Source organism: Schistocerca cancellata, chromosome 2, assembly GCF_023864275.1.
Source record: "Schistocerca cancellata isolate TAMUIC-IGC-003103 chromosome 2, iqSchCanc2.1, whole genome shotgun sequence".
Lineage (NCBI taxonomy): Eukaryota > Metazoa > Arthropoda > Insecta > Orthoptera > Acrididae > Schistocerca > Schistocerca cancellata.
The window spans coordinates 734,290,074-734,315,666 of record NC_064627.1 but is presented as its reverse complement, the minus strand read 5'-3'; the positions used below and the strand labels follow the sequence as shown (position 1 = coordinate 734,315,666).

Genomic DNA, 25,593 nt, shown 5'->3' with positions numbered 1-25,593 from the left:
TTTATTACCGGAGAAGCAAGTTACAACTAGGCCACTACGGGGTGGGTAGGTGATTAGGCATATGGAAATTTAGAGACAAAAGACGATAAAATTGTTTAAAAATAAAATAAGGACGGAAGTTCGACTTAAATGACTGACAGACATGCATAATGAAAAGACGTGTAAAAAAGTATGAGTATTATTACGAAACGAGAAAGCACAGCAGATGACGCTCCGAGACTCTATGATGGTCTGGGAAGCAACAACAGTGAATGACCACAAGTAACAAAAGGACATTACTTGTTCGCAAACACTATGTTGGCTGACTCTGAGCACTATGGGACTTAACATCTGTGGTCATCAGTCCCTTAGAACTTAGAACTACTTAAACCTAACTAACCTAAGGACATCACACACATCCATGCCCGAGGCAGGATTCGAACCTGCGACCGTAGCAGCCACGCGGTTCCGGACTTAAGCGCCTAGAACCGCTAGACCACCGCGGCCGGCAAACACTATGTTGACATGGCATGTAACTGTAAGGATCTTGGCATGGCATGCTGTTTACGATAAATCGGCCTGCTGTAAAGGGATGTAATAGGTTTAAAATAAATTAGATTATAACACGTCGAAACTATTCTGAAAGGTATTCAAGAAAATAATGTTTTTCAGGTTTTTTCTTTCTTTAAGAGTATCACTGTTTCTATGGTGCACAGGACTGTAGATTTCAGTCTCCTCAAACTTGTTCATACGGGTACTTTTTTAACAATTTATTCATAATTGTTATATTATTGGCGGTATTTGTGACAATGTGCTGTATTGAAATTAAGTGAGACGCAAAGCTAGATTTACAGGGTGTTTAAAAAATGAACGGTATATTTGAAACGCCAATAAAAACTAAACGAGCAGCGATAGAAATACACCGTTTGTTGCAATATGCTTGGGACAACAGTACATTTTCAGGCAGACAAACTTTCGAAATTACAGTAGTTACAATTTTCAACAACAGATGGCGCTGCGGTCTGGAAACTCTACAGTACGATATTTTCCACATATCAACCATGCGTAGCAATAATATGGCGTAGTCTCTGAATGAAATTACCCGAAACCTTTGACAACGTGTCTGGTGGAATGGCTTCACATGCAGATCAGATGTACTGCTTCAGCTGTTCAATTGTTTCTGGATTCTGGCGGTACACCTGGTCTTTCAAGTGTCCCCACAGAAAGAAGTCACAGGGGTTCATGTCCGGCGAATAGGGAGGCCAATCCACGCCGCCTCCTGTATGTTTCGGATAGCCCAAAGCAATCACACGATCATCGAAATATTCATTGAGGAAATTAAAGACGTCGGCCGTGCGATGTGGCCGGGCACCATCTTGCATAAACCACGAGGTGTTCGCAGTGTCGTCTAAGGCAGTTTGTACCGCCACAAATTCACGAAGAATGTCCAGATAGCGTGATGCAGTAATCGTTTCGGATCTGAAAAATGGGCCAATGATTCCTTTGGAAGAAATGGCGGCCCAGACCAATACTTTTTGAGGATGCAGGGACGATGGGACTGCAACATGGGGCTTTTCGGTTCCCCATATGCGCCAGTTCTGTTTATTGACGAAGCCGTCCAGGTAAAAATAAGCTTCGTCAGTAAACCAAATGCTGCCCACATGCATATCGCCGTCATCAATCCTGTGCACTATATCGTTAGCGAATGTCTCTCGTGCAGCAATGGTAGCGGCGCTGAGGGGTTGCCGCGTTTGAATTTTGTATGGATAGAGGTGTAAACTCTGGCGCATGAGACGATACGTGGACGTTGGCGTCATTTGGACCGCAGCTGCAACACGGCGAACGGAAACCCGAGGCCGCTGTTGGATCACCTGCTGCACTAGCTCCGCGTTGCCCTCTGTGGTTGCCGTACGCGGTCGCCCTACCTTTGCAGCACGTTCATCCGTCACGTTCCCAGTCCGTTGAAATTTTTCAAACAGATCCTTTAATGTATCGCTTTTCGGTCCTTTGGTTACATTAAACCTCCGTTGAAAACTTCGTCTTGTTCCAACAATACTGTGTTCTAGGCGGTGGAATTCCAACACCAGACAAATCCTCTGTTCTAAGGAATAAACCATGTTGTCTACAGCACACTTGCACGTTGTGAACAGCACACGCTTACAGCAGAAAGACGACGTACAGAACGGCGCACCCACAGACTGCGTTGTCTTCTATATCTTTCACATCACTTGCAGCGCCATCTGTTGTTGAAAATTGTAACTACTGTAATTTCGAAAGTTTGTCCGCCTGAAAATGTACTGTTCTCCCAAGCATATTCCAACAAACGGTGTATTTCTATCGCTGCTCGTTTAGTTTTTATTGGCGTTTGAAATATACCGGTCATTTTTGAAACACCCTGTATCTTCCGCAATATTCCTCACTTCTTCTGTATGTTCTTTGAATCTAGTTTCAAGATTTCTGCCTGTTTCGCCAAAATAGAAGGCGTTGCATTTGGTGTAGGAGATATTCTAGATTTGATGTTGTGTACAGGTAGCTGACCTAGGGTGTTTTCGGCTTTGAAGGCAATTCTTACGCTATATCTTTGTAATAATATTCTGAGTTTATTAGGAACGTTGGTAGTCATAAAATGGAATTAAGATGAATTTATATCTTTACGGCCACATCGTCACTATCTATGTAGTCTCTGTTTCGAAGAACCCCAAGTTAGAATTACATCGCTTGTCAACTACGTAGAAATGTTAGCCGTTTTTATATCAGTTCGGTGCAGTATACAGTGGTTTGTTATTTTCTGTATTAGAAAGGCGTAATCTAAGAAATCTGCTGATCACTGCTTGGAAAATGGCTTTCATTCCTGCGAATTGGTTGTTCATATTTTTCGCATTTGCTTCATCCTGTCACTAGTTCAATAATATGATTTACAAGTGCCTCCTGTGCAGTTTCAGGATAAACCGCATCGAAGCGCCCATCCAGCCTTATGAGGGGGACTGCGGGGAGTCGCTGACTCTGTACGACGCTGCGTGGGCGGACGACGCGCGCATCATCAAGACCTTCTGCGACACCTTCTCCAGGGCCATGGAGAAGCACGACTTCGTCTCCACCGGGAACGCGCTCTTTGTGCGCTTCGAGAGCAAGACTGGCAGCTATTCTGGGTGAGCGACGAGAGTAGCCTCTTTCAGTACCGAGCTGGTGCATATCATTTTATATGACATTATTGTAGCGGTGATGTACCCTAGTTAGCGGCTCCCCATTTATTTACTTTTGTAGTATTTACACCTTTAGACATTCGAAAGTATATTAACAGTTAGAAACAAAACAACGATAAACTGTCAGTTAGATAAACAGAAGGAAAAGTCAAAGATTAATGTCCTGGTTTTGCAAGCACTCACTTGTTTTAAACATGAAAGTATTTTTTCCAGGGTGCAATCCTGAGCGATATGTGGCACTGCGTGCGCCATCTCGTTGCAGTCACATTTTGGAGAGTCTTCCAACTATAGAAAGTATCCGCTGTACTCCCTGTCCCACATCTGACTGCCAGCCATAGTGGCCGAGCGGTTCTAGGCGCTTCAGTCCGGAACCGCGCGACTGCTACGGTCGCAGGTTCGAATCCTGCCTCGGGCATGGATGTGTGTGATGTCCTTAGGTTGGTTAGGTTTAAATAGTTCTAAGTTTTAGGTGACTGATGACCTCAAATGTTAGGTCCCACAGTGCTCAGAGCCATTTGAACCACTTTTGAACCACATCTGACTCGACTACATACGCCAGGTAACACGAGGAAGATTCAAGACGAGGAGTTCTGTAGTTTTATTTCTAACTCACAAGAAGCCTTTCTTGGGAGAAATGACTACTCCAGTTTCCAAACGGCCACAAGATTGACTGCACTGTCGAAGATAATCATTGTGGTTCTCTTCGCTGATTGACAGTATTTCAGTGGAATTCAGGGACATTTCTGTATGATTTAATTTCCATAACTGAGCGATATATGAGGTTGCTTAGCACTGGGTGTAGGCAGAAGTGTACTAGATGCAATGTGCATGGCTGCCGAAACTGAACATCAACTAGGTAACTGTGGGAACTTTTCGGCCAGATAAGTTGGAAAGAACTCAACTGACGATTACCCTAAGTCAGTGCTAAGACGACATTTTACTTTAGCTTGTCTCGTAACAACATCAACGTATTAGATGTACACTATTTCGCTAAGAGAACATTAACTCTTCGTCAAGAAGGGTAGAAGAGTGGCTATTACCATTGTTGCGTTTGTTGATCAACATTCTGAAGCAAGTCATGAAATTCACTAGAAGAAATAGGAATTTACGCACATTACAAAAACGAGCCTCTAGCTTTATGGAACAAGCAGCTTAAGTTTATGGAAAAATATTTCTTTGAACTTTTTGAAGACTTGTTATAATTTTGACTGCTCTTTCGTTTTTTCTCCAATCTGTGTTTTAGAGTACCTTCTTTCTATACAAATAATGCCGACTCGCGATTTCGTCATTAGCATTTTTCTATGATTAATGATGATATAGTTTCTTTATATTTTTCACTGCTGTTATGTTAATATTCTCGATGTTCTGTTCACAATTTCTATTTACATAGTGTTTTTTTTCACTAACAGTCTCTTTTTAACTGATTTTGTATCATTTAATGTTGCATGGGTTGTTCCTGCATCACCATTACTTTACACAATATTATCTGTTATATGAATTTATAACCATTTCGTGTCTGACACTAGATGTAATGGAGCTCTGTATATCTAAAACCTTATGCTGCCCTTTGTGTCTATGTTTCCTTCCTACATAACTTACGCCGCATGTTTCGGTGTTCTGCCATTGATATTACTATGAGTAATCTCTAATGATTATTATATTCACTACTATATTTTCTACTTATATTGATATGTCCCTCCATGAGCCATGGACCTAGCAGTTGGTGGGGAGGCTTGCGTGCCTCAACGATACAGATAGCCGTACCGTAGGTGCAACCACAACGGAGGGGTATCTGTTGAGAGGCCAGACAAACGTGTGGTTCCTGAAGAGGGGCAGCAAGCAGCCTTCTCAGTAGTTGCAGGGGCAACAGCCTGGATGATTGACTGATCTGGCCTTTTAACACTAACCAAAACGGCCTTGCTGTGCTGGTACTGCGAACGGCTGAAAGCAAGGGGAAACTACAGCCGTAAGTTTTCCCGAGGGCATGCAGCTTTACTGTATGGTTAAATAATGATGGCGTCCTCTTGGGTAAAATATTCCGGAAGTAAAATAGTCCCCCATTCGGATCTCCTGGCGGGGACTACTCAAGAGGACGTCGTTATCAGGAGAAAGAAAACTGGCATTCTACGGATCGGAGCGTGGAATGTCAGATCCCTTAATCGGGCAGGTAGGTTAGAAAATTTAAAAAGGGAAATGGATAGGTTAAAGTTAGATATAGTGGGAATTAGTGAAGTTCTGTGGCAGGAGGAACAAGACTTCTGGTCAGGTGAATACACGGTTATAAATACAAAATCAAATAGGGGTAATGCAGGAGTAGGTTTAATAATGAATAAAAAACGTGGGTAAGCTACTACAAACAGCATAGTGAACGCATTATAGTGGCCAAGATAGACACGAAACCCATGCCTACTACACTAGTACAAGTTTATATGCCAACTACCTCTGCAGATGACGAAGAAATTGAAGAAATGTATGATGAGGTAGAAGAAATTATCCAGGTAGTGAAGGGAGACGAAAATTTAACAGTCTTGGGTGACTGGAATTCGACAGTAGGAAAAGGGAGAGAAGGAATCATAGTAGGTGAATATGGCTTGGGGCTAAGAAATGAAAGAGGAAACCGTCTGGTAGAGTTTTGCACAGAGCATAACTTAATCATAGCTAACACTTGGTTCAAGAATCATAAAAGAAGGTTGTATACATGGAAGAATCCTGGAGACACTAAAAGGTATCAGATAGATTATACACTCCTGGAAATTGAAATAAGAACACCGTGAATTCATTGTCCCAGGAAGGGGAAACTTTATTCACACATTCATGGGGTCAGATACATCACATGATCACATTGACAGAACCACAGGCACATAGACACAGGCAACAGAGCATGCACAATGTCGGCACTACTACAGTGTATATCCACCTTTCGCAGCAATGCAGGCTGCTATTCTCCCATGGAGACAATCGTAGAGATGCTGGATGTAGTCCTGTGGAACGGCTTGCCATGCCATTTCCACCTGGCGCCTCAGTTGGACCAGCGTTCGTGCTGGACGTGCAGACCGTGTGAGACGACGCTTCATCCAGTCCCAAACATGCTCAATGGGGGACAGATCCGGAGATCTTGCTGGCCAGGGTAGTTGACTTACACCTTCTAGAGCACGTTGGGTGGCACGGGATACATGCGGACGTGCATTGTCCTGTTGGAACAGCAAGTTCCCTTGTCGGTCTAGGAATGGTAGAACGATGGGTTCGATGACGGTTTGGATGTACCGTGCACTATTCAGTGTCCCCTCGACGATCACCAGTGGTGTACGGCCAGTGTAGGAGATCGCTCCCCACACCACGATGCCGGGTGTTGGCCCTGTGTGCCTCGGTCGTATGCAGTCCTGATTGTGGCGCTCACCTGCACGGCGCCAAACACGCATACGACCATCATTGGCACCAAGGCAGAAGCGACTCTCATCGCTGAAGACGTCACGTCTCCATTCGTCCCTCCATTCACGCCTCTCGCGACACCACTGGAGGCGGGTTGCACGATGTTGGGGCGTGAGCGGAAGACGGCCTAACGGTGTGCGGGACCGTAGCCCAGCTTCATGGAGACGGTTGCGAATGGTCCTCGCCGATACCCCAGGAGCAACAGGGTCCCTAATTTGCTGGGAAGTGGCGGTGCGGTCCCCTACGGCACTGCGTAGGATCCTACGGTCTTGGCGTGCATCCGTGCGTCGCTGCGGTCCGGTCCCAGGTCGACGGGCACGTGCACCTTCCGCCGAGCACTGGCGACAACATCGATGTACTGTGGAGACCTCACGCCCCACGTGTTGAGCAATTGGGCGGTACGTCCACCCGGCCTCCCGCATGCCCACTATACGCCCTCGCTCAAAGTCCGTCAACTGCACATACGGTTCACGTCCACGCTGTCGCGGCATGCTACCAGTGTTAAAGACTGCGATGGAGCTCCGTATGCCACGGCAAACTGGCTGACACTGACGGCGGCGGTGCACAAATGCTGCGCAGCTAGCGCCATTCGACGGCCAACACCGCGGTTCCTGGTGTGTCCGCTGTGCCGTGAGTGTGATCATTGCTTGTACAGCCCTCTCACAGTGCCCGGAGCAACTATGGTGGGTCTGACACACCGGTGTCAATGTGTTCTTTTTTCCATTTCCAGGAGTGTATAATGGTAAGACAGAGATTTAGGAACCAGGTTTTAAATTGTAGGACATTTCCAGGGGCAGATGTGGACTCTGACTACAATCTATTCGTTATAAACTGTAGATTAAAACTGAAGAAATTGCAAAAAGGTGGGAATTTAAGGAGATAGGACCTGGATAAAGTGACTAAACCAGAGGTTGTACAGAGTCTCAGGGACAGCATAAGGGAACAATTGACAGGAATGGGGGAAAGAAATCCAGTAGAAGAAGAATGGGTAGCTCTGAGGAATGAAGTAGTGAAGGCAGCAAGGATCAAGTAGGTAAAAAGACGAGGGCTAGTAGAAATCCTTGGGTAACAGAAGAAATACTGAATTTAATTAATGAAAAGAGAACATATAAAAATGCCGTAAATGAAGCAGGCCAAAAGGAATAGAAACGTCTCAAAAATGAGATCGACAGGAAGTGCAAAATGGCTAAGCAGGCATGGCTAGAGGACAAATGTAAGGATGTAGAGGCTTATCTCACTAGGGGTAAGATAGATACAGCCTACAGGAAAATTAAAGAGACCTTTGGAGAAAGGAGAGCCACTTGTATGAATATCAAGAGCTCAGATGGAAACCCAGTTCTAAGCAAAGAGGGGAAAGCGGAAAGGTGGAAGGAGTATATAGAGGGTCTATACAAGGGCGATGTACTTGAGGACAATATTATGGAAATGGAAGAGGATGTAGATGAAGATGAATTGGGAGATACGATACTGCGTGAAGAGTCTGACAGAGCACTAAAAGACCTGAGTCGAAACAAGACCCCGGAGTAGACAACATTACATTGGAACTACTGACGGCCTTGGGAGAGCCAGTTCTGACAAAACTCTACCATCTGGTGAGCAAGATGTATGAGACAGGCGAAATACCCTCAGACTTCAAGAAGAATATAATAATTCCAATCCCAAAGAAAGCAGGTGTTGTCAGATGTAAAAATTACTGAACTATCAGTTTAATAAGCCACAGCTGAGAAATACCAACGCGAATTCTTTACAGACGAATGGAAAAACTGGTAGAAGCCGACCTCGGTGAAGATCAGTTTGGATTCCGTAGAAATGTTGGAACACGTGAGGCAATACTGACCCTACGACTCATCTTACAAGCTAGATTAAGGAAGAGCAAACCTACATTTCTAGCATTTGTAGACTTAGAGAAAGCTTTCGTCAATGTTGACTGGAATACTCTCTTTCAAATTCTAAAGGTGGCAGGGGTAAAGTACAGGGAGCGAAAGGCTATTTACAATTTTTACAGAAACCACATGGCAGTTATAAGAGTCGAGGGGCATGAAAGGGAAGCAGTGGTTGAGAAGGGAGTGAGACAGGGTTGTAGCCTCTCTCCGATGTTATTCAATCTGTATATTGAGCAAGCAGTAAAGGAAACAAAAGAAAAATTTGGAGTAGGTATTAAAATCCAGGGAGAAGAAATAAAAACTTTGAGGTTCGCTGATGACATTGTGATTCTGTCAGAGACTGCAAAGGACTTGGAAGAGCAGTTGAACGGAATGGACAGTGTCTCGAAAGGAGGATATAAGATGAACATCAACAAAAGTAAAACGAGGATAATGGAATGTAGTCGAATTAAGTCGGTTGACGCTGCGGGAATTAGATTAGGAAATGAGACTCTTAAAGTAGTAAAGGAGTTTTGCTGTTTGGGGAGCAAAATAACTGATGATGGTCGAAGTAGAGAGGATATAAAATGTAGACTGGCAATGGCGAGGAAAGCGTTTCTGAAGAAGAGGAATTTCTTAACATCGAGTATAGATGTAAGTATCAGGAAGTCGTTTCTGAAAGTATTTGTATGGAGTGTAGCCATGTGTGGAAGTGAAACATGGACAATAAATAGTTTGGACAAGAAGAGAATAGAAGCCTTCGAAATGTGGTGCTACAGAAGAATGTTGAAGATTTGGTGGGTAGATCACGTAACTAATGAGGAGGTGTTGAATAGGATTGGGGAGAAGTTTGTGGCACAACTTGACTAGAAGAAGGGATCGGTTGGTAGGACATGTCCTGAGGCAAGGGATCACAAATTTAGCATTGGAGTGGAGGGTAAAAATCGTAGAGGGAGACCAAGAGATGAATACACTGAACAGATTCAGAAGAATGTAGGTTCCAGTAGGTACTGGGAGATGAAGGAGCTTGCACAGGATAGTTTAGCATGGAGAGCTGCATCAAACCAGTCTCAGAACTGAAGACCACAACAACAACAACATTGATATGTGACGCCGTTTTTACGGCAACTCTTAACGTTTACATATATCGTATTTGCTGACGTTACCGCACTCTTTGGCAGCTTTCCAGAATGTCGCATCGATATTGGACGCCGTTTCTATGGCAACCCTCAACGTCAATATAGATTATCTTTGCTAGTAGCTTCTCTGTATCGCTATAGCAACCTTTGACAGCTATTTCATATATCTTTGCCAACAGCACGTATGTAGCTAATTATTTACTACAGTCTATATTTTTGACGAATAACTATTTCATAGCAATTTTACGATGTATTTTACCTATAACTCTTCTTCAAATCGTAATAATATAGACTACTGTAATACATTTTATGCTAATAGTAGACACTGTGCTTCTGATTGGTTAACACTGATGTCATACACAGGACGGTGAGTGGGACTAGTGCTATTTAAGACCACTCCCTGCCTATGCATTTAGCAGTCAGTTCAGCGTCGTGGATCGGCGCAGCCTGCTCCATGGAAGTCCACCTGCCGTTCTGGGTGTATGCAGTTTGTAATTGTATTTCAGTGTATATACGTTACTGTAAGGATCCCTCTATCTGTACGTGTGTTATTTCAGTGTCTGAAGATGATTTCTAAGGACTGAAACCGGTCACTCATATTAAAAGAAATTTGCGATCAATACTGTTTTTTAATTATCTGAATGGTATCGGTTCACCATCCTCAGCAGGACTGCAGTGTTGTTGTATCAGGTATCACGCAGCAGCGAAGACATAACTGGGGACACAGCTAATGCTCCCCAGTGACATAGGCGGCCATGATTTGCTGAGTATGCTATTCTAAGCAGAGGCCCATCGGAATGAGGGCTGTCTGTGTGTTTTGTCAGGCAATGACCAATCAGCATGGATCTGCTGTTTTAGCACAGCAGCCACAGTGCTGACACAGGAACAGTGCCAGGTGGTGCATGGATGTCAGAAAGCTCGTGACATCAAACAGCTGGCCTGCCTCCGTTACTCAGCGTGACAACTCACTGGGCAGAGGAGATCCCTAGCATAGATAATGACAGTGTCCTGAGTCTGCAGAGGGCGATTGTGAACAGTGACAGACTGTGTCCACATTCGACAATGAAGGACGACAGTGTTCGCCCTGCTCAGACAGTGATGGCTGGGCCGCTGGAAAGCCCTGGCTCGATCTCCATTCCGCAAGGAAGACGACTAGTAGCTGTAGACAGTCACCGTGAGTGATCCTCGCCGGTGAAAAGGCGCCAGTCTATAGCTGCTGATGACGGAGTCTGTCTGGGGCAGTATGCTGTTTCATCTTGGATGATATAGGGGCATAGACCTCTCACTGAGACAAGTGGATGGCAGTGACCGTATCACTGGGAATTTCTGCATAAATTTGGTAATATATTACCAGGCAGTTTTGTTAGTGTCTGAAACGGCAGTGTTCATGACCACTAAGTCGTAACAGGCAGGAGTTGCCAGGCTTAACAGTTGGGTAATCATGTTATCATTTGCCCTAGCTTGTCTGTCATTTCAGTACTCTATAATCTCCGACAGTGTTCTAAACTGTAGCATTTCCTCCTTTTCAGAGGTCCAGTAAGGTGTCTACTGCAATTCCAGCTTCCCGAATACACGTTAATGCGCACTGAATCTATGTTCTTGCTGTAGCATGCCTAGTTACTGAGGCGTCTTGTGTTACCCTCCAAAAGACATTGTTTTGCTGAGTCGGCCGCAAGAGTAATTCGCTACTCCAGGTGGAACTGTGGCGCAGCAGCTAGATGCAGTTATATGTAAAGATAATAATCATCATATTTAAATTGGTCAATTAATTCCCAAATGAAATGCTACATGAGTGGTAGCTTTCTTAACGTAATTCAGAGAACCTAAATCTCTTGTCTTAGACCTGTCACGAAATGAATACCTCAATATTGAATATGATGTTAACTTCGCAGTGCTCCTATGAAAGCGCAGAGTCTCGAATGGTGGTGAGAAACGTAACAGGCACTGCTTAAGAAATGAAAAAAATACGGTAATATTTCATAAAATTTGACTGCAGTAGGAAACACTATGAAATTGTGCACTCTATATAGTGGGCAACGGCGTTTTCCTTCTACTTATTGTTTCCAGTTTCTTGATTGTTCACTATTTTACATTCTACTGTACTATGTGTCGACTGTAAAATTCCGGAAATGATTGTTTTATCCCTATCGAAGTACCTACGATGGGTCATTGTAGAGCACGTCGATATGTTCAGTCAAATACCATTGTGATACGAGAGGGAAAATGGATCGCCAGAATGGATATGTCTGGCGGGGATTGGCAGTTCCGGTAAATGATTGACAAGCATGGGTTAAGATGTTTCTACGACCTCTGTTATTATGTTGTGTTACATAGTTTCGAAAGATACATCATTCCTTGTAGACTCATTGGTCGATCCGCATTGATACACCAGAAACAGGTCAAATTCATTCCTGTATCGTCACGAATACGTCGAAACATGGATGCCCCTGTCTGCCGTCCTGTCACGTCTCCACATTGACTTATTGACCTGTCATACTGCGCTGTATCAATACAGCCGACCGGCACATACGCAACCCCTTACTGACATAACTTAAGGCAATGGTGGAAGACAACATGGCTCCATGATAGCCGTTTTACATGAATCCGTGTGGTGTGTGGATCTGTCGTTTTAATTCGGAAGAGTACTGATTTCCAGAGTCGTAGGACTGAATACTGAAAGCACTCAGTGAGGTCACATCATGTCCAGGTGTCGTATTTACTTCCTGGTCTAAAGACAGATCTCACTTAACATGTCATTATTAGGAGGGCGTGCCGAGAAATGTTCCTGCGAATTTTTTTATGTGGAAACTCTTCAATCTTTTCAAATAAAATAAACTTTATTAACATTCTACATGTTTATTCTTCATGATTACGACTTTTTATTTTGTCAACATAGTCGTCCCGGCGACGAGCCCAACTCTTACAGAGACCAGTTTGTTGGTACCGTCACTGTAAAACGTTTGACTTTATTGACAGAGCCACAATGTCACCTCTACTTGTACAGCTTCATCTCTGCCAAAGTGAAGTCTTGGAAGGTGTTCTTTAATTTTTGGAAATTGGTGAAACTGGGAAGGGGCAGGTCGGGACTGATCGATGATACTGTGAACCTAAGTCTTCAGATGTTGCAGCGCCCCTGTGTGATATGACACTGTCGTGCTGAAGGAGAGAGGACTACGCGAGTTCACGAACGCTTCGAATTCGAAGCTCCATTACTGCACACTGTTTTTCACCCACTGTCATGATTACGTTACACGCCTCCATGTTACACACTACAATTCGGAGCCCTCTAGCAGCTGAGGGCTACAGCTTGCGTCAGCGAAGTGAAAAAGTCAATCAAGCAATGCAATACGTCAGCCGGTAATGAGAACAGAATAAAAACTTCGCACTCATTATTTTTCAGAACACCCTTATATGATACCGTTGCGTTGTTTATCTCGCGTTCTGGATAATATGAAACAGGAAACAGATCTGTTCTTCATTACTTGCTTCGTCTATCCACTTTCATAACAAGCCATTTGTAAGTGAAAGAAGAATACTTTTTCGATAAATATGCAAGGAAACATTTAGTGAAGGGTACTATCCATTACTCATTTCAATATTGAGTGAAGTACCGTTCCCACTTTTATTAATTTAATTTTGGGATGTGCTCCTTTATGAGGAATGTCTTGTTCATTTATCACAATGAGTTCTTTATTTCACAAATAGGAGATAATCCATTAACAAGCGGATAGCATGCTTTATTACCGCGTACCAGAAACAAAACATGGACCGCAAATGTGAAATCAGCTCAGCAGTGATTGTAATGCAGGGCAGAAATAAGGTCAGCATCGGATGTAACATCATCTGTCTTTGTTACTGCACTCAAACTCTAGATTTCAGCTATTCGGACTAATGCTTGTGCCTGCCGAAGTCATATTTTAATGTGTGTCGTAATAATTACTTCCCTCTACATGAATGCTTATAATGCACTCGTCACAGCTGCACTGTCAGCTGAAATCTAAATTTACATCGCAATAAAATGTCCGCCCCCGGCAGCTGAGTGGTCAGCGCGACGGAATGTCAATCCTAAGGGCCTGGGTTCGATTCCTGGTTGGGTCGGAGATTTTCTCCGCTCTGGGACCTAAGTACCATTCATCCCCATCGACGCGCAAGTCACCGAAGTGGCGTCAAATCGAAAGACTTGCACCAGGCGAACGGTCTACCCGACGGGAGGCCCTCGTCACACGACATTGTATTGCATCGCAGTAAAACAAGACAGAAGACATTACGGCCAATGCTGACATTCATTCAATCCTGGGTTACATCACAGTCGTGGAGCACAGTAGTTCCATTGAAATCGAACATAATGTGAGTTTTTAATTCTTTTCAGGTCTGCCGAAATGGTGAGATACTTTGAGTACTTTTTATGTGCTTTGCTCAAATGTTTGCGTTTTAGCACGCGTGTGTTTTCTGAACTGCACGACTGTCTTCTAAAGAAAATATTGCTACCATTTATTTTCAACCTCATCCAAAACATGAACGAATGCTTGTTTTTTTCTGTGAAGGAGATACACATCACAGAATTTTCTTTGAAGGCAAGGATGAGTCATATTTGGCCCGATTATCGAAATCTCTAGTTGGTACTGTACTGATGATATTACGTCACTTGAGCTATTTTTCCCATTCTTATGATACAGTCTCTCGTAGCGCTGTGATGTCCATTCTAAAAGACAATTTAACTAAAAAATTTACTCCTTTATTAATTACAGGCAATATTTTGTAAAATAAATGAGCGTAATGTATTGCAGAGTACACCGATAATTTCCAGTACACGAAAGTTTTTCTTCTCTGTTAACACAGACGGTCTGAAACACTGTGCCGTTATTCACAAGTCTGTCCTTCTCGATCAGAAAATGAGGGTACCTGTCTAGCAGATTCTTCATTTATGAACTGAAAGTGGAGCTTGCTGCAAAAGAGATGAAGTACCATTCGCACTCGGAAAGAGAATTCATTAAATGCACTGGCTAACAATACCCGTAAATGGAATGAAAGCTGTACCAGTACAAAGAGATTGAATTTAGAAGAGTCGCTGCACGTGAAATATTTTATTTACGCTGCTCGATAACACCATAAATTATCAGAACATTCTGATAACGCGTTAATGAAATCCCGTAAGCCATAGATACTTTTTATCAGGTGGCACGCGGTGTGGGTTTCATTTAAAGCCCTAATCTCTTTCCTTTATGAAATGGATTCCAGTTATCGAGTGAGTCCTGTTAGATTTTCGGCGAAGAACCTTCACACTAACACACTCTTCAAAGCTATTTCGCTTGCTTGATCAGCCCTGTAACAGCCAAAAATATCAGGTTACGTGAGGCACTGAAGTTACCCACCGTCTGTTTAAGTTTCGCAACAGGTCAGTGTTAATGTAATACGAAAGAGCTGCCCCCGTCGCTGCTTGGAATTGAGCTGAAGGACTGCAGTGATACAACTGGGAATATGTATATAAATGGTCAACTATCGTATCCACACGCTCTTAATTTATGTTTCTCATAATATTAGTGTTTACTTTCCTTTCTTACGTTCCCTACTAAAACAGATCAATTTCAATCCAATTATATATTTCCTACAATGTCAAAACAGTTTAGCAAATTTATTTCAGGAAATCTGTATTTCATCTTGTTGCATGATCCTCAGTTAAAATGTCAGTGTAATATTCGATAGATATTCTTTAGTTTAAAAGTACACCCGTCTTCGACAGTAAATAAATGTGTTACAGATCTGTATCTGTGTACAGTAAATTTCTTCGTATCCCCACGAAATGTTTCCACATTTGATACAACTACGATAAACAATACTGGGCAGACAGACTCTCATTTCAGTATATGCTGTGGAATCTTTCTCCTATTTAACAGGTGTTCTTCGGAAATTTAACAAGTGGTGTATCAGTTTTAGCCGAATCAGATGACCAAAAGCGGCCTTGGAAACAAATGTGAAAAAATTCTTCCATTTAGCATCGGACATTAGCAAGGGATCACAGAGTTGTGCACTGCACCCCAAACCTCACCAGGTGGAGGTACGGCATCGACTAACCAATTTCGATGTAGGTTTTCGAGTTCAGTTCTGCTACTGCCTGTTGTAGCCTTAGCTACTGTCTATTGTAGCCTGTCTATTGTAGCCTTAGCCTAGAGCGATTGATAACGAATCGCTGTTTTCTTCTGGTGAAGGTTACTGACATCGCTCGTGTAAGTAACAGACAGCTACAGTTGCGTAGCCAAATAAACTTCCTGTAACAGTTTAATCTGATTGCATTTGTCACTGTATTTTCTGCTTCATATACGCTCCACATACGTCGTCTAGCGCCACTGATCTCCCAGCACAAAACCTTAGTGCCACCTAGACGAATAAACAGTAGCATGCTAGTATCACACAGTCATCATAAAATATGATGAAAGTCATTACGACAATAATTTAATACACAATGTACGTTGCATTCTTATTAATTTTATATCGTTTGCCCCTCAGAGCAGCGGAAAGAATTATGAGACCTCCAGAAGAGGAACCGATGCATGCACAAGGCGGAATAAGGATAAGAAACTGCCAAAATAAACTGTAGCAGACTCAGATCAGACGTATAGTAATAGGAGAAACATAGGCACTGGATCATGAATGAATAAATAAACACAGGTTCAAAAGCAAATGGGAGAAACCTTGACAAATTTGTTATATTACTCGTGTATTATATTTACGGTATCAGTATTCCTTTAAATGTCTTACAGCAGTACATTTATCATTATTTTTATGTCGAAACCTTCGGATTATTAAAAGAGATTCAGTCTGGCGCTTTCATGTCCCTTTAGCTTGTTATGTGGGATTGCGACAGCTTTGTTTTAGAAGGAGTTACGATCGGCAGTTTTATCTTTTCTAACGAACGGCTTTTTATTACACTTAACTTGGTGATATATCTCTGGCCATCTATGCGCTGTATTATAGTGCATGGGGATCCATTGGATTAAAAGTACCAATTGGTAGTTTATGGTTGTTCAGAAACCTCCTACAGATGATAAATTTTTCTGCACTGAAAATGCAAATAACTTTTTCATAGAAACACAGTTTGGCGATGAGCGGAAATTATTGTTAATAGAACTGAAAGACACTGAAATCTATGGAACTTGCAGTGTCACTGCAATTTTAGTTTCATCTCTGTAATTCGTCCGTTATTCCTGTCGCCCATTACTCAATTAAGCGTATGTTTTTTATTTCCAGTTTTTTGCAATTCACAAGTTACACTAAAATGGATGGCACAAAATGGTTGCTTTTATTACAGTTTAACGTTACTCTCTCTCTCTCTCTCTGGTTCGGTGACCTCTTATTTTCGTTCTTTTTCTACATTCACCAAAGAACTTTGACATAAATAGTTACTTCCCTAGGACGTTGATTATTGAAATGTAATTTCAATAAATGTAATTTTAATTATTGTGAAAAATAACAAATTTCTATATAATATCCACACAAATATTCATAAACAGATAAATTTCATGAATTCCAGTACACTAGTAATCGTAGCTCCACCCAAAATATGGGTGTATTTTGCTGTTTTATATTAGGTTGCTCTTTCCTCACCGGACCATATGACAAATATCTCCTACTCTTTCAGGTGAAGATTCTTTACAAGTCTTGCAAAGAGACCGGAATGTGTATATAAATCTGCAGTATACATTAGGTTGCAATAAAACTTTAAGGTGTCAGGCAAATCCAACACCTTCCATGAAAACCCTGACATGATAAGCAAATCCCGTAGTATGTCACATAGCTCCGAATAAATCGTGACATTAAATTAACCAAAGTAATACGAGTAAAGAGTGAGCAAATGGAATACCACAGACTAACACACGAATGCCTAAATGCATGTCATACCTTCCCACCGTGAAACAGACGCAGTTCCGAGGGGAGAATCGAGAACAGAAGCCGAGAGCAGAACCGTGTTAAGCTGGAAGGCCCTACGATAAGGGACGGACACGCACGTCGCCAGCTAACAGCTAGGACCACCCCACCAGTCCATGTTAAAAACTAGAGCCCTCCAGAAGAACAGTATAGATCTTACGATAACACTAAAAGGGCCACCCCAGCCGCAAGTTTTAGTGTGAGACTTTCTCGCGTCTCTGTTACGTCAGGACCACCCCCAGGCCAATGTTAAAAGATAGAGCCCTCCAAAAGAACAGTATAGATCTTACGATAACATTAAAAGCACCACACCAGCTGGAAGTTTTAGCGTGAGACTTTTTTGCGTCTCTGTTACGATGCAAACTTTAAAAACATTGTCCCACCACGAAAAGACTAACGTTTCTCATTGGATAGACAGAATTTTTGTAGGCGGAGCTTAAGGTTAGCATTGAGATCCTGATTGGTCAGATGAAAACACAGCCAGATAGTTTTTTTTTAAACCAACTTCGGTAAATTGTAGTAAGGAGAAGTTAGGAGAGAGTTGCTTCCGAGACGGCGTGGAGAGCGGAGCTGTGCTGTCCACCGCCCCCTGACGAACACCAACAAGGTAACGAACGCACGCGATGCCACGTAACAGCGCATAAAGCCTCACTCAGAACTGCAGAAGTCTCATCTGTTACAGCCCCTTTTTGCGTAATACTAGTGTCGATCGTCAATTAAAGCTCATGGTGTTCACATTTGCCACTTGAAGTAAAAATCTGAAATGCGATAATTTTTCTGTTATATAGTTGTTGAGAAGCCACATCAGCCACTGTAATTTACGACAAGTTAGATAAGTAATTAAAAATAATTGAGGGTCACTGCAGACCATTTTGATAGTTTTCTGTTTTGTGAAACTTAATTTAAACCTAGATTATAGATGTGATATGGCATAGGTCATTCTTAGATCCATTGTGGAACTTGGAAACCTATTCAGGGAATATTCGTTCACATTTTTGTTGAACACAGATTGTTTTTACCATCCTGTATTAAAACATTTCCTTTTATCAATAGTGCAATTTACAAACAATGTTTTTTGAGTAGAATAAAATCTACAATGGTAAACTTAACTGCTTTTTCGACGTTATTTTACCAGCTAACTAAAAATAGGAAAGCCTTGAACCCCTTCCACTAAATTTAGTTAGTATCAAGATTCTTTTACAGGGAGTGCAGTGGAGCTGACGCTGAAATCATTAAATATTTGGTTATATCATCGCTAGTCTCACTGAACTCTTTCTGAACTCTACATGTCATGTGTGGCCTGACGTCACCTTACCAGCAACAGGTCCCAGGTTCAAACTAGTCAATTCCCTTAAAAAAAAAAAAAAAAAAAAAAAAAAAAAAAAAAAAACACGCTCAGAGCTTCGTTGCGCGAAAGTGGCAGGGAGACACGATATAGAACAACAGACACCACGCAGAATGTTAGAAAACCTTTATGACTTACTTAAATTACTTGCCGTACAGCAACATTTTCTCGGAACCTACCTCTCGGGTCCATCACCGCTAGCCACCATACCACCATACCACACATGGTGACAAGTACCTTACACCATTACTCGCGATTCCCATTCTCGTTCATCTCGTTAATGAAGCGACAGAAAAACGAGTATGTGCCTGATTACAAGCTCAGATTTCTCTTGTCTTGTCTTCGTGGTCCTTATACGTTGACAGCAGTAGAATCGTACGGCTGACAGCCGCAAATTCCTGTTCTGTAAATTTTGTAATTTGTGTGAAAAGAACGTCTTCCCTCCAGTGATTTAAATTTGGGTTTACGAAGTATCTCCATAATAATCGCATGTTGATCGCACCCGATGCTTATGTGTCGTCTTTTATTCTGACCCGGCGGGCTCCCAAACGCTGGAGCAATATTCAAGAATTCTATAAGTAATCAGTTTTACAGGTGAGCTAAGTTTTCCTACAATTCTTCAATAAGCTGAAATCGGGCCTTAGAGTTCGCTACTAGGGACCTCAAATTCTCCCTCCATTTCATAGCACTTGGCAAAACGTTATGCCAAGTTATTTAATCGAAGCGGTTCCCTGTTCATATGCGCTAACTTATATTTTTCTTCATTTCAGGCAGGCTGCCGTATGTCACACGACACGGATATTCTCTCTAAGTCATCCAACATCTTACTACAAACACTCTCTTGACCGTTTAAAACACCGTTATCTGCAAACTCTCGCAAATTGCTGTTCACTCTACAAGTCAGATCGTTTACGTAAACAGAGAACAAGAGTGTCCTATCACATTTCTCTGAGGCGCTCCTGACGATACCCTTGTCTCTGATGATCACCCGCAATCCGGGATATCGTACTGAATTCTGTCAATGGAGCTACTCACTTACCTTATCGGATCTTCGTAGGCCGTCTGTATGGGGGACTGAGTCAAACACTTTTCGGGTATCTAGGAGTTTGGAACCTGCTTGTTGCACTTCATTCAAAGTTCTCAAAATATATGGGAAAAGGGTAAACTGAGATTCACGAGCGTAAAGTTTTCTCATTCCGTGCTTACTTGCGAACATAACTGTTTTTTTTCTCAAGGTAGTTTATTAGACACTGAAGCATCAAAGAAACTGGTATAGGTGTGCTTATTCAAATACAGCGATACGTAAACAGGCAGAATACGGCACTGCGGTCGGCAACGCCTGTACGTATAAGACAAGTGTCTGGCGCTGTTATTAGAACGGTTACTGCTGCTACAATGGCAGGTTATCAAGATTTAAGTCAGCATATGAGCGATGGGACACAGCATCTCAGAGGCACCAATGAAATGAGGATTTTTCCGTAGGACTATTTCACGAGTGCACCGTGAATATCAGGAATTCGGTAAAACATCAAGTCTCCTGCATCGCTGCGGCCGGAAAATAATCCTGCAAGAAAGGGACCAACGACGACTGAAGACAATAGTTCATCGTGACAGAACTGCAACCCTTCCGCGAATTGCTGTAGATTTCAATGGGGGGGCATCAAAAAACGTCATCGTGCGAACCATTCAACGAAACATATTCGGAGCCGAAGGCTAACTCGTGTACCCTTGATGACTGCATGACACAGAGCTTGACGCCTCGCCTGGGCCCGTCAACACTGACATTGGACTGTTGATGACTGGAAGCATGTTGCCTGATCGGTCGAGTCTCCTGTCAAATGGTATCAAGAGCATGGATATGGAGACACCCTCATAATTCCATGCACCCTACATGTCAGCAGGGGACTGTTCACGCTGGTGGAAGCTCTGTAATGGTGTAGGGCCTGTGCAGTTAGATTGATATGAGAGCCCTGATATGTCTAGATACCCGCCTGACAGATGTGACAGGTGACACGTGAGTAAGCATCCTGTCTGATCACCTGCATCCATTCTTGTTCATTGTGCATTCCGACGGACTTGGCAATTCCAGCAGGACAATACGACACCCCACACTTCCAGATTGGCTCCAGAAACACTCTTCTGAGTCTAACCACTTCCTCTGGCCACCAAACTCACCAGACATGAACATTATTGAGCACGTATGCGATGCCTCGCAACGTGCAGTCCAGAAGAGATCTCCACCCCCTCGTACCCTTACGAGTTTATGGACTGCCCTACAGGATTCATGGTCTTAGTTCTCTCCAGTACTACTTGAGACATTAGTCGAGTCCACGTCACGTCGTGTTGCGGCATTTGTGCGTGCCCAGGGGGCCCTGCACGAGATTAGACAGGTGTACTAATTTCTTTGGCTCTTCAGTGTATTCGAATACGCTGCAGCTAACCGATGTTAATGATACTAGTAACTTACCAGTGCGTTCTTTTACTCTTTCTTTAGAGTTGCTTGATACTTAGCTCTGGGCGAGAGATTTGCGACAATTGCAAGCTAATAAAGGGACAAGTGGCGAAAAGTACCCACGGTAAAAACGAACTGCGGTTCCATCTAGACCTACTGACTCACTAGTTTACAACACGTTCAGCTGCTTCTCAGCGTCAGGTTTGCCCATATCTATACGCTCCATATCCTGCTATTGTTGAACAATGCTATGTTTGGGCTGTCATTTTGCAAGTATTATTTTTTAAACATGAACTTTAAAACTTCAGCTTTTCTTTTGCTATCTTCTATTGCCACACCAGGCTTCTCGACAGGTGAATGGATAGAAGCCCTCGGTCAACTTACTAATTTTACGGAGGGCCGGAATGTTGTTGTGTTGTCTGCAAGGTTTTTCGCTAAGATATGAAGATGGAAGTTGTATAATTCGCATATCAACCTTTCTATAGACGCACAAATTTCATCTAACTTTCGACTGTCGGCATTCCCCCTTCTTTTTCTGACTGAAAGTGCAACATCTGTGGTTCTTCAGCGTTTTTGGAATTTTGTATTTAACTATTGTGGGTCTTTTCGTCCTTAACCTACCTACTTGGCCATACGTGCCCAGAGCGCGATATTCAGTTAGTTTAAACTTTGCCCATAATTCCTTTACGCCCATCAAATCCGAACTAATTTATGTGGATGCGTTGTCTAAGTATCAAGCTAACAACTGGTTATTTTGATGACTTTGCTTGCACACGGGTTCAGTGCCACGACATATTTTTGAAAATGAAAACAATGTCCGTTACGGGCAGTAAAATTTTCTGTTTGTTTGCTACTGGCCAGTTTCGACTTTGTAGCCATTATCAAGCGAAATTCGGATAACATCCCTCCAAAAAGTTGCAGAAGATGTGACATACGAATCAACAGTCGACAAAAAATAGACTGAAATTTGCACAGGCATTAACGGACGTATTTTCTTTTGAATATGTTCCCAGCTGCTATTCCCGGCACAAAAGCTGTTCCAACCTTCCTGCTAGATTTATTAACTTTGGTAACAATGGTGGCCATGACGACATCATGATCATTCATGACTATACTGACACTGCCGATGAAGTCAGGCCTGCTTGTAGCTACATGGTATAAAATGCGAGGGTTGGGAGTTTAATAGTGACAACTATTTATTTACAGCTCGTACAAAATAGATACGTGTTTCAAAGTTTTACTGACCTTCAAAGTAGTCAATAATATTGTCTATAACCCGTTGCCAGTGATGTGGATGTCGTAGGACATTCTTAGCAGTGCTAGTTGTGTTGACAGTTCGAGCGGCGCGGTCTTTTGCCCGACGAATTTGTTGCAGTTCTGAAGCCAATGCCCTTGAAGTTGTTCCTTCAGTTTTGAAATCGAGTTGAACTCACGAGGGCTTAAGTCAAGGGAGTGCAGTAGGTGGTATAGCACTTAGCAGCCCCATCAGTCAAACAAATCAGTAACAGCTTGCACTGTACGTGCTTGAGCATTGACCTACAACATGCTGGTCAGATGCTGCAGAAAGTGTCATCACTTCTGTCTCTGTGCTGTTCACAACCTACTACCAGCTTAGAGACAGAATTGATGACACTTCCTGCAAGACCTGACCATCATTTAACAGGACACTGCTCAGGCAATAATGTTCCCAAAAGCAATTCGTTCATACCTGCTACCATCGGGATACCTTTTAGAAAACAGCTGCATCATTGCTACGAGATTGTGACGACCTTTCTCAAAAGCAAAAACATAATTTTTCAGCTGTCGTAAACTCTGTAAAAATCTGAATCGAATCACGATCACGTTGTCTAATCACTACAGCGAAAGAGAACACACTTAAGGGTTTCAAATCCGTAGTTAAATACACGACATGTTCCTGAGCTACGCTGTTTGCTTTCATTTGTTGCAGTACGGCAGTGGTTCTGGGACCTCTTCACATCACGCTCACACAGTTCTGTAATTTTGTTAGATTTATCAAGTTCCTCATACATTACGTCGTTGATGTCCTCTTTGAAGAAACTTTCCAATGCCTTGTAATAAAGTACGTAGTTCCAAAAATTTACCATTGTAATTACAAATTACATGTAAGTACACGCATAGTTAGAAAATTCGCTACACTGTCCGTTACAGCACAGCGAAAACTGCATGTAAGATTACAAGGGCACCATACGGTAGTTGGATTTCATAAATTTTTTATGTTGATGATACGTGAAGTTCAGAGGCTAAAAATCAGTCATCGAGAGAAATTCAATGTAACCCTCAAAAACTATCGGGAAAATCGACTTCTAAGCTTCCCGATTGTTCTTAATTAACTAAAGTTACGAGAACTTTCGAAAGGCAGCGTGTTTTTGCTTAAGTGCCTCGTAGATTGCACTGATTCGATTCAAGTTCGATGCATGTCCTACGAGCACTTCGGTGTTCTGTGAAGTACGTTAAGTTGAAAACTAAATCGGTAGGGCTCGAGACTGGTTAACAACTGGTATGACCTCGTCACGGTACTTAAACGTTTCGTGTGCTTCTTCTTCTTTAAATTTAAAGTCTGGGGTGATATGTTACAATACGGCATCACCAATCGCACAAGAAATTTATATTGCTCAAAGACTCATCATGACTGCGAGAGGAAAATTATATCTGACTTGTGATGTTAAACTTCTGTGGATATAATGTGGAGCATTATATGAACAATGGACTTCTTACTTCTGATCGAGAATTGCGGGGAGTAGAAACGGAATGGAATTGTAATTAGCGGCACGGTTGTAAGCTATAATTTTGAATACCGAATGTAATTGGATGAATTATGATAACATTTCATATAATACAATATGTATATTGAAATGTAGTTAGGAACATGAAATATAGCAGGGAACACCATTCATGGAAAAATTTGGCCGGCTGTTGTGACCGAGCAGTTCTAGCCGCTTCAGTCTGGAACCGCGCGACCGCTAAGGTCGCAGGTTCGAATCCTGCCTCGGGCGTGGATGTGTGTGATGTCCTTAGATTAGTTAGGTTTAAGTAGTTCTACGTTCTAGGGGAGTGATGGCCTCAGATGATAAGTCCAATAGTGCTCAGAGCCATTTGAACCATGGACAAATTTAATTTCGTGAATGGAGTAGGTGCCTTCAGTTCTTTGGATATTTTAACTCCTCCCTAGTGTGTGGCTCGGACCAATAATTAGTACGTCGTAACTTGTAGGAAACTATACATTCCGAGAAACTTTGTATTCCGAGAAATCATTTAAGTCTGCACCACAGTCGTTTTGCTCTATTTTAAGAGATCAAATTCTGGACTTTATCGAAGTTGATACCCAACTTGCCATGCTGCAGAGTGAGTACCGCATAGAACCCAAGACGGCCATCCCAAGGAGGACGATTTTGCCTCTGATTATTTAAAGGAATTTCACAGTAGACGATCGCTGGAATTCTGCAGCGCCACAGAACTTTTATTCCAAGTCCTGACTCCGACATCGATAATCAGAGTATGCTTTTGAACTAGAGCTTCTAATCATTTTTATAGGCTTTAGAATTCTAAATAGCAACAAAATTTCTATCTGGAAATGCGGGGCACAATTAGTGGGGAAGCGACTTCTCATACCCAAAAGTTTCCATTAAAGTAACTACATGTTATTCAGTCATATTAAATGAACGTCAAATTTAATGGGGGCGGAAGTTAAAATTAGTTTTAACTTAAACGATCCTTAAGAGTAATCTTTCACTAAACATCATTAAGTAAAAAATTATATTTGCGCTGGAAACTGTAAGTTTGTGTGCGACATTTAGTTACAAATAGGAAGCTCATTTTTTATTAAAAATAATAAGTATATGTGTGTCCATTACCATACATTTCATGACTTTCATATTTAAATGACGCGTGTATTCGAACTGAGCGAAAAAACGAAAAAAAGTAGTGACCGAAAGGAGACTGAGACCAGCGATTACCGGTCTCGAGTGCTACTGATTTTTCTTATCTTTATGTATTTTACGCTTCATGGAGATGTTCGTAGAGCATGCATCGGCATTTAAAATAATGCATTGCCTAGGAATCGAACACAAGCCGTTTGTATGGGAAGAAAGCATTGTACTATATGCTACGCAGTCCAGCTCACTCTTACGCAATTAAAGATGCTCGGAAAATTACAGAGTAGATTTTCTCGAGAATTTTTCTCAGTTACATCGAGTTGCTTTGGGAATTGAAATTTGAGTCCTGAACTTGACGTACTACAAAC

General features: G+C 42.3%; 1 protein-coding gene across 1 annotated transcript in view; it reads left to right on the top strand.

The window, feature by feature from the left end:
• Positions 1 to 25,593, top strand: part of LOC126158186 (uncharacterized) — a 413,927-nt gene that overhangs the window by 336,302 nt on the left and 52,032 nt on the right. Inside the window, exon 6 of the mRNA XM_049916426.1 lies at positions 2,916 to 3,128. Within this exon, the coding sequence (XP_049772383.1) occupies positions 2,916 to 3,128 (213 nt within the window). The remainder of the gene's footprint in view (positions 1 to 2,915; positions 3,129 to 25,593) is intronic.